At 35.3% G+C, this 11,178-nt stretch overlaps 1 protein-coding gene across 1 annotated transcript in view; it reads left to right on the top strand.

Annotated features, from left to right (window-relative positions):
* The first annotated feature begins 624 nt into the window (after nt 1-624).
* LOC140139300 (uncharacterized) overlaps nt 625-11,178 on the top strand; it is a 33,554-nt gene continuing 23,000 nt past the window's right edge. The window contains exon 1 of the mRNA XM_072161080.1: nt 625-651. Within this exon, the coding sequence (XP_072017181.1) occupies nt 625-651 (27 nt within the window). The remainder of the gene's footprint in view (nt 652-11,178) is intronic.

Here is an 11,178-nt window from a genome sequence, read left to right as displayed (position 1 = left end):
GTAAAAGCTAACATTTTATGGCAAAGAAATGCTAATCTATTTTGTTTGAAAATGTTATAATATTGCTTTAAGCACACTCAGATGTAGCCATTCATGTAAGATGGCGGTCTCCTTGGATTCCAATGTGAATAAAGACTTCAATGTTTTAAATAAGGACAAATAGGTGCCAAATATGAACTCATTGACCCATATGACCTATTTAAAGGCATTAACATCAGCATCATACCTGCTTAGATAGCTGATTATAGCTATTTATATGTAGTGGTGCCGGTCATTTTGGCAGCCATATTGGATTTCAATGTGAATGAAGAATTCGGTGGTTTATAAATTATATAAGGACAAATATGGATTCACTGACCCCTAAAACCTATTTAAAGACACTAACACCATTTCCATACCTGTTATATAGCTATTTATTATGTGGTGGTGGCCATTTTGGCGGCCATATTGGATTTCAATGTGAAAGAAGATTTCAGTGGTTTGTATAAGGATAGATATGAATTTGTTGACCGCTAAAACCTATTCAAAGACGCAAAAATCATCACCATACCTGCTTATATAGCTGATATATGGCCATTTATATGTGACGATAGCCATATTGGCGGCCATCTTGGATATCTCGAAATGCCCAAGGGTGCTGAGGTGGCATCAGTCAGTTTCTGAATCAGTAGGTCTTGACGAAATAGAAACAACAAAAAACATCGTGCGGACGCTACTTTTGGGTTAAGATGATATTTTGCTTTTCGGCACCAGACTATAAACACCAATGTCAAATTTCAAGACATCATGTGTGAAATTCCTAAACACAATGCATCAAATTCTTATAAGCATGTGTAGATTTTAAACATGTTTAAAAACGTGGTGCAAGATAGTGTTCAGAAAAGTTCTTAATGCATGGACAAAAAAATAATCCTGATCTCCCCTTTTTGTAGTTCACTGGGGATGTGATTTCAGATCCCAGGTCATCTGGGGTGCTATATTAAATATTCCTTATTTTATATATATTTATATTTTCTATTAACAAGATATTATTCAGCTCCCTCTGTAGGGGTCACGAGGGTGGTGACTTAAGGTTTCATCTAGGTCCTCTAAAATATTTATTTTAAGATATTTATAAGCCCTTACTGTGTAGGTCACTGGGGTGGTGACTTTTGATAGTTCATCAGGGTCCTTTGTAAATCTAAATATCGTTTTGCTAATAAGTCCAGGTTTTGGGTGCTGATTCCTTATATGCGTGCTATATATTTTTGTTACATACTTATTGCAAATAAATCATATATGTCTGTTGAACGTCTGACAAAGACGCAAATCATTGCTTCCAATTTCATTATTTTGTCTGGGGTTAAAAGAAAATGTGTTTTCCTAAAATTAGAAAATGTTTATAACCTGCAATTAGTCTGCACGTTGTTGGATTTTGTTTCCAAAAATTGACCAAATATTAAAATTTGACTTTCATTGGCCAATTACAACTGTTAGGATTTAGCTAAGTTATATTTGGCAAAACGGGATAAAGGCCTATTCAGTGATCCCAGCGAAAGTGTAAAAACGAATGTGTATTAATTGTCTATAAGTGAAGGAGAAGTCATTCAAATTGTCATTAGATATTTTTTTAAATGTAAAATTGAGCAAAAAACAAAGAAAACAGGAGTATTGACAAAGTTGAAGCCCCATTCAAATACATGTAGCGAAGTAGAGAAATTATAGATTCATGTAAAATGTTTTATTTTGTCTTTAAATTAATACACGGCTTGCGGTTTAACCACTAACAGACTATGGCACTAAGAAAGGTACCAACATCTGAATTCTGATGATTTTTACGATCCTCCGGATGAGCAAATGACTAAAAAATAGTGCTGTATTTGTCAGGAATAGGCATGATAGGGAGTAGTGTACAATGAGTGCATTTGGTGTTGTCGGTTGCATTTTTCTACAGAAAGATTGAAATTAAGGGACTGATCGGATCACAACGTCTGCACAGTATTTTTTTGTGGGGCATGAGTGCACATCAGACATAACGAATTGTATTCTGAATACGACGAATGTCCTCCTGATATCAAGAAATTTTAATTTTTTGAAATTGGAGATATAAACACATTTTATGGCGAATTAAAACGTGAGTAATTTTGTATGATATTGTTTCACTAATTCTGGCATTTGTCATTATATCATGTTTTATTGAAGTTGTGAAATAAATGTTTCTTGAATTGAATTGAAAAAAAAAGTAAATTACCTTCATTTTTAGTTGGAATTGTTCAAAAGGAACAAATTTCACAGTTGAAATCAACATTCCTAACTTGTTCAAAGAGTTAATACTGTATGCACAATATTATGCTTGGTTTAATTTGAATACAAAGTTATAAATAGAAGCGTCTTTTTATTATTGCGTGTGTCTGGGTCTGCAGGTGAAGGTTCAACATGGTCAAGTTTGATATGAAATTACTCCGATTTGCTTTTATTTATGAAAAGAACGTTATAGGGCCTACTAGTATTGTGATCCCAGGGATGTAAGTTTTAAGATTACTTCAGTTTCAACATCAGTAGGTATATACATTTCAGGAAAAATGATTTTAATTCTATAATTCTACTATACTCTACATTTCTCACACACTTTTCACCAAGATCCTATGAGTATCAATATCAACACTATACAGAGAATTTATGTCTGAAACACCTCAAGGTTTTAACAATTTTGAAAATCAAACTGTAACAATTTTTAGTGATTTTTTTGTCATGAAGAGCAACATGAGTACATAAGCCTACAAAACAAAAATCAAATCTTGTGCCTTTTGATACAACTTGCATGGTATCAAAAGTAGTAAAAGATACAATCTGGTCATCTCTTTATATGGCCAGCAGTTATAAGTCATTTCATCAACACCTAGAAAATATTGTGCAAGAAACGTGGACAGCCTGCTGATACAGCACCCCCCCCCACACACACACACCCAATTCACCCTCAATGAATTGAAATCTATAACATAAGGTACTAAATAGCACAAGGATTCTAGATAGACTCTACGTACCAGTGATACCCCCAACCCCCCCCCCACACACACACACCCAACTCACCCTCAATGAATTGAAACCTATAACATAAGGTACTAAATAGCACAAGGATTCTAGATAGACTCTACGTACCAGTGATACCCCCAACCCCCCCCCCACACACACCCCACCCAATTCACCCTCAATGAATATTGTGCAAGAAACCTGGACAGCCTGCTGATACAGCACCCCCCCCCCCACACACACACCCAATTCACCCTCAATGAATTGAAATCTATACACCTATCCGACTTCGCCATTACTGCGGTGTCCCCGATGTAAAACTGCGGTGTCCCGAGGTCGGGGGTTCCATCCATTATTTATTGTATGCTATACAGAATTGCACCCGGGAATTGTACACAACAGTGATATTCAATACACAATCATGAGTATTGAATTACGAATTAAATCCCCCGCTCTGGTACATCTGTGTTGCCGTCAATAGAGGGCCAAATACAGTAAACGCTTCTCGGATCGGTGTATAACATAAGGTACTAAATATAGCACAAGCATTCTAGATAGACTCTATGTACCAGTGACACCCCCAACCAACACACACACACACCCAACTCACCCTCAATGAATTGAAACCTATAACATAAGGTACTATAAATAGCACAAGGATTCTAGATAGACTCTACGTACCAGTGCCCCCCCCACCCCCCCCCCCCCCACACACACCCCCACCCAATTCACCCTCAATGAATTGAAATCTATAACATAAGGTACTAAATAGCACAAGGATTCTAGATAGACTCTACGTACCAGTGACACCCCAACCCCCCCCCACACACCCCACCCAATTCACCCTCAATGAATTGAAATCTATAACATAAGGTACTAAATAGCACAAGGATTCTAGATAGACTCTACGTACCAGTGACACCCCAACCCCCCCCACACACACCCCAATTCACCCTCAATGAATTGAAACCTATAACATAAGGTACTAAATAGCACAAGGATTCTAGATAGACTCTACGTACCAGTGACACCCCAACCCCCCCCACACACACACACCCAACTCACCCTCAATGAATTGAAATCTATAACATAAGGTACTAAATAGCACAAGGATTCTAGATAGACTCTACGTACCAGTCACACCCCCCACACACACCCCCACACCCCAACTCACCTTCAATGAATTGAAATCTATAACATAAAGTACTAAATAGCACAAGGATTCTAGATATTAGACCTATCGGACCAGTCACAGGGTGTTATTTGTTATACGATAGTACATTACATTTTCGGAGGACACCTGTAAGAGCCCAATACGTAACAAAATCCCAGTACGTATCAATTTGATACGTATTGGGCTCAACCTCTTCTACCTAGAACAAAAAGTGGCAAAAATAATTCATCCGCCCAATACGTAACAAAACTAAAATTTGATTAAAATTACTTTATTCATACTCCCTCCCTCTGTAGTGGTTTTTGTTACGTATTGGGCTCTATACATTTTTTTGTTACGTATTGGGCTCCGGTTGTTTTTCAAGCAAATTATGGATATTATGTGCATGTGTTTTTATAGAAGTACTTTATATTGACCCAGTAACTCATTTTGAGTCTTTCTAGAACAAAATATTTGACAGTGTTTTATCTCTAGACTTGGAATTTATTTGTTACGTATTGGCCTCTGGTTATTTTAAAAGGACATTATCATGATTAAATGCATGTTTTTGTTATAGAATTACTTTATATTGACTCAGTAAATCCTTTTGAGTCATTTTGAGTCTTTCTAGAAAAAAAAATGTTGACAATGTTTTTTCTCTAGACTTAGAATTTTTTTTGTTACGTATTGGGCTCTGGTTATTTTTAAAGCAAATTATGGGTTTTAGGTGCATGGTTTTGTTATAGAATTACTTTATATTGACTCCGTAAATCCTTTTGAGTCATTTTGATTCTTTCTAGAAAAAATAATTTGACAGTTTTTTTTCTCTAGACTTAGAATTTTTTGTTACGTATTGGGCTCTGGTTATTTTTAAAGCAAATTATGGGTTTTAGGTGCATGTTTTTGTTATAGAATTACTTTATATTGACCAATGAGGTAGAAAAACATAGATCGCTGAGCTCGAGCTGGTACGTTGCCGTTTCATTGACAATCACACACTGAATAAGCCATTATGAAATGAAGGGACCTAACAAAATCAGCATCAAATACAACTAAAATGGAAACTGAATTTACTCTAGCATGTATGGATTAATAAAATTAAATAAATTACTTGTTTTAGCATATTCAACTTTACTGTGTACCATTTTTTTATCAAAAAATTGCTGAATAATAAAGGCAAGCACGCTCCTAAATCTAGTTCATTCGCCCGTTGCCATGCGGCGCTACAGGAACGGCGACTGAAGGCGACATTTCGTAAAGTGGTAGAGTTGTTTAGCGTGGCAACACTGATGAAATACCAGATTCAGGCGTGTTTGCCTTTATAATTCAGCAATTTTTTGATAAAGACAATGGTACACTGGGAAATTCAATGCGTTTTAATACATGATTTGTTCAACTTTGTGATCTATACAGCACCCAAACCGGGACCCAAACCTGCTTCACAGATTCGGCGAGCAGGGCACTCTATCCTTTCTACCTCATTGATATTGACTCAGTAAATCCTTTTGAGTCATTTTGAGTCTTTCTAGAAAAAAAAAATTGACAGTGTTTTTTCTCTAGACTTAGAATTTTTTTGTTACGTATTGGGCTCTGGTTATTTTTAAAGCAAATTATGGGTTTTAGGTGCATGTTTTTGTTATAGAATTACATTATATTGACTCAGTAACTCATTTTGAGTAATTTTGAGTCTTCTAGAAAAAAAAAAATTTGACAGTGTTTTTTCTTTAGACATAGAATTTTTCTTGTTACGTATTGGGCTCTGGTTATTTTTAAAGCAAATTATGGTTATTAGTGCGTGTTTATGTTATAGAATTACTTTATATTGACCCAGTAACTCATTTTGAGTCATTAGTGACTCTTTCTAGAGTCATTTTGAGTATTTTAGAACAAAATATTTGTCAGTGTTTTTCGGCTGGATTTTTTTGTTACGTATTGGGCTCTATACATTTTTTATGCGTTTTGGAGGTTAAACTGTCGGAAAAGCTCTTTTATCCGGATTTTTTCGCATATATGGACATGACTTGACCTCCGGTTAATATTTATCGAAGAAAGAAAACAATTCGAGTGGGTCTAGATTTTTGTTACGTATTGGGCTCTATACATTTTTATGTGTTTTGGAGGTACGTTACACTGTCGGAAAAGCTCTTTTATCCGGATTTTTTCGCATATATGGACATGACCTGACCTCCATTTAATATTTATCGAAGAAAGAAAAAAAAATTCGAGTGGGTCTAATTTTTTGTTACGTATTGGGCTCTATACATTCTTTATGCGTTACACGGTCGGTAAAGCTCTTTTATCCGGATTTTTCGCATATATGGACATGACCTGACCTCCAGTTAATATTTATCGAACAAAGAAAAAAATTCGAGTGGGTCTAATTTTTTGTTACGTATTGGGCTCTTTACATTTTTTATGCGTTTTGGAGGTTACACTGTCGGAAAAGCTCTTTTATCCGGATTTTTTCGCATATATGGAAATGACTTGACCTCCGGTTAATATTTATCGAAGAAAGAAAACAATTCGAGTGGGTCTAATTTTTTGTTACGTATTAGGCTCTTTACATTTTTTATGCGTTTTGGAGGTTACACTGTCGGAAAAGGTCTTTTATCCGGATTTTTTCGCATATATGGAAATGACTTGACCTCCGGTTAATATTTATCGAAGAAAGAAAACAATTCGAGTGGGTCTAATTTTCTGTTACGTATTGGGCTCTATACATTTTTGATGTGTTTTGGAGGTTACACTGTCGGAAAAGCTCTTTTATCCGGATTTTTTCGCATATATGGAAATGACTTGACCTCCGGTTAATATTTATCGAAGAAAGAAAACAATTCGAGTGGGTCTAATTTTTTGTTACGTATTGGGCTCTATACATTTTTATGTGTTTTGGAGATTACACTGTCGGAAAAGCTCTTTTATCCGGATTTTTTCGCATATATGGACATGACCTGACCTCCATTTAATATTTATCGAAGAAAGAAAAAAATTCGAGTGGGTCTAATTTTTTGTTACGTATTGGGCTCTTTACATTTTTTATGCGTTTTGGAGGTTACACTGTCGGAAAAGCTCTTTTATCCGGATTTTTTCGCATATATGGAAATGACTTGACCTCCGGTTAATATTTATCGAAGAAAGAAAACAATTCGAGTGGGTCTAATTTTTTTGTTACGTATTGGGCTCTATACATTTTTTATGTGTTTTGGAGATTACACTGTCGGAAAAGCTCTTTTATTCGAATTTGTTCACATTTATGGACATGACCTGACCTCCATTTAATATTTATCGAAGAAAGAAAAAAAATTCGAGTGGGTCTAATTTTTTGTTACGTATTGGGCTCTTTACATTTTTTATGCGTTTTGGAGGTACACTGTCGGAAAAGCTCTTTTATCCGGATTTTTTCGCATATATGGAAATGACTTGACCTCCGGTTAATATTTATCGAAGAAAGAAAAAAATTCGAGTGGGTCTAATTTTCTGTTACGTATTGGGCTCTTTACATTTTTATGCGTTTTGGAGGTTACACTATCGGAAAAGCTCTTTTATCAGGATTTTTTCGCATATATGGACATGACCTGACCTCCATTTAATATTTATCGAAGAAAGAAAAAATTCGAGTGGGTCTAATTTTTTGTTACGTATTGGGCTCTATACATTCTTTATGCGTTACACGGTCGGTAAAGCTCTTTTATCCGGATTTTTTCGCATATATGGACATGAGCTGACCTCCAGTTAATATTTATCGAAGAAAGAAAAAAAATTCGAGTGGGTCTCATTTTTTGTTACGTATTGGGCTCTTTACATTTTTTTATGCGTTTTGGAGGTTACACTGTCGGAAAAGCTCTATTATCCGGATTTTTTTGCATATATGGACATGACCTGACCTCCATTTAATATTTATCGAAGAAAGAAACAAAATTCGAGTGGGTCTAATTTTTTGTTACGTATTGGGCTCTATACATTCTTTATGCGTTACACGGTCGGAAAAGCTCTTTTATCCGGATTTTTCGCATATATGGAAATGACTTGACCTCCGGTTAATATTTATCGAAGAAAGAAACAAATTCGAGTGGGTCTAATTTTTTGTTACGTATTGGGCTCTTTACATTTTTTATGCGTTTTGGAGGTTACACTATCGGAAAAGCTCTTTTATCCGGATTTTTCGCATATATGGACATGACCTGACCTCCATTTAATATTTATCGAAGAAAGAAAAAAATTCGAGTGGGTCTAATTTTTTGTTACGTATTGGGCTCTATACATTCTTTATGCGTTACACGGTCGGTAAAGCTCTTTTATCCGGATTTTTCGCATATATGGACATGACCTGACCTCCATTTAATATTTATCGAAGAAAGAAAAAAATTCGAGTGGGTCTAATTTTTTGTTACGTATTGGGCTCTATACATTCTTTATGCGTTACACGGTCGGTAAAGCTCTTTTATCCGGATTTTTCGCATATATGGACATGACCTGACCTCCAGTTAATATTTATCGAACAAAGAAAAAAAATTCGAGTGGGTCTAATTTTTTGTTACGTATTGGGCTCTTTACATTTTTTATGCGTTTTGGAGGTTACACTGTCGGAAAAGCTCTTTTATCCGGATTTTTTCGCATATACGGAAATGACTTGACCTCCGGTTAATATTTATCGAAGAAAGAAAACAATTCGAGTGGGTCTAATTTTTTTGTTACGTATTGGGCTCTTTACATTTTTATGCGTTTTGGAGGTTACACTGTCGGAAAAGCTCTTTTATCCGGATTTTTTCGCATATATGGAAATGACTTGACCTCCGGTTAATATTTATCGAAGAAAGAAAACAATTCGAGTGGGTCTAATTTTTTGTTACGTATTGGGCTCTATACATTTTTATGTGTTTTGGAGATTACACTGTCGGAAAAGCTCTTTTATCCGGATTTTTTCGCATATATGGACATGACCTGACCTCCATTTAATATTTATCGAAGAAAGAAAAAATTCGAGTGGGTCTAATTTTTTGTTACGTATTGGGCTCTTTACATTTTTTATGCGTTTTGGAGGTTACACTGTCGGAAAAGCTCTTTTATCCGGATTTTTTCGCATATATGGAAATGACTTGACCTCCGGTTAATATTTATCGAAGAAAGAAAAAAAATTCGAGTGGGTCTAATTTTCTGTTACGTATTGGGCTCTTTACATTTGTTATGCGTTTTGGAGGTTACACTATCGGAAAAGCTCTTTTATCCGGATTTTTTCGCATACATGGACATGACCTGACCTCCATTTAATATTTATCGAACAAAGAAAACAATTCGAGTGGGTCTAATTTTTTTGTTACGTATTGGGCTCTATACATTCTTTATGCGTTACACGGTCGGTAAAGCTCTTTTATCCGGATTTTTCGCATATATGGACATGACCTGACCTCCACTTAATATTTATCGAACAAAGAAAAAAAATTCGAGTGGGTCTAATTTTTTTGTTACGTATTGGGCTCTTTACATTTTTATGCGTTTTGGAGGTTACACTGTCGGAAAAGCTCTTTTATCCGGATTTTTCGCATATATGGAAATGACTTGACCTCCGGTTAATATTTATCGAAGAAAGAAAACAATTCGAGTGGGTCTAATTTTTTGTTACGTATTGGGCTCTTTACATTTTTTATGCGTTTTGGAGGTTACACTGTCGGAAAAGCTCTTTTATCCGGATTTTTTCGCATATATGGAAATGACTTGACCTCCGGTTAATATTTATCGAAGAAAGAAAACAATTCGAGTGGGTCTAATTTTTTGTTACGTATTGGGCTCTATACATTTTTGATGTGTTTTGGAGGTTACACTGTCGGAAAAGCTCTTTTATCCGGATTTTTTCGCATATATGGAAATGACTTGACCTCCGGTTAATATTTATCGAAGAAAACAATTCGAGTGGGTCTAATTTTTTGTTACGTATTGGGCTCTATACATTTTTTATGTGTTTTGGAGATTACACTGTCGGAAAAGCTCTTTTATCCGGATTTTTCGCATATATGGACATGACCTGACCTCCATTTAATATTTATCGAAGAAAGAAAAAAAATCGAGTGGGTCTAATTTTTTGTTACGTGTTGGGCTCTATACATTTTTTATGTGTTTTGGAGATTACACTGTCGGAAAAGCTCTTTTATCCGGATTTTTTCGCATATATGGACAGGACCTGACCTCCAGTTAATATTTATCGAAGAAAGAAAAAAATTCGAGTGGGTCTAATTTTTTGTTACGTATTGGGCTCTTTACATTTTTTTATTCGTTTTGGAGGTTACACTGTCGGAAAAGCTCTTTTATCCGGATTTTTTCTCATATATGGACATGACTTTATTTTATCTCCGGTTAATATTTATTGAAGAAAGAAAAAAATTCGAGTGGGTCTAATTTTTTTTTACGTATTGGGCTCTATACATTTTTATGCGTTTTGGAGGTTACACTGTCGGAAAAGCTCTTTTATCCGGATTTTTTTGCATATATGGACATGACTTGACCTCCGGTTAATATTTATCGAAGAAAGAAAAAAAAATCGAGTGGTTCTAATTTTTTGTTACGTATTGGGCAGTATACTTTTTTATGCGTTTTGGAGGTTACACTGTCGGAAAAGCTCTTTTATCCGGATTTTTTTTGCATATATGGACATGACTTGACCTCCATTTAATATTTATCGAAGAAAGAAAAAAAATCGAGTGGGTCTAATTTTTTGTTACGTATTGGGCTCTTTACATTTTTATGCGTTTTGGAGGTTACACTGTCGGAAAAGCTCTTTTATCCGGCTTTTTTCGCATATATGGACATGACCTGACCTCCAGTTAATATTTATAGAAGAAAGAAAAAAAATCGAGTGGGGGTCTAATTTATTTTGTTACGTTATGCGTTTTGGAGGTTACCCTGTCGGAAAAGTTCTTTTATCCGGATTTTTTTCGCAAGGAGTTACTTGATTTGATCTCTAATTAATATTTATTTATTGAAGAAACAGGAAGTACCGACTATTTCTTTTAAAGGCGCATATT

The sequence above is a fragment of the Amphiura filiformis genome, chromosome 18 (assembly GCF_039555335.1).
Source record: "Amphiura filiformis chromosome 18, Afil_fr2py, whole genome shotgun sequence".
NCBI classification, from domain to species: Eukaryota; Metazoa; Echinodermata; class Ophiuroidea; order Amphilepidida; family Amphiuridae; genus Amphiura; species Amphiura filiformis.
This window is presented reverse-complemented; position numbering and strand designations above follow the sequence as displayed.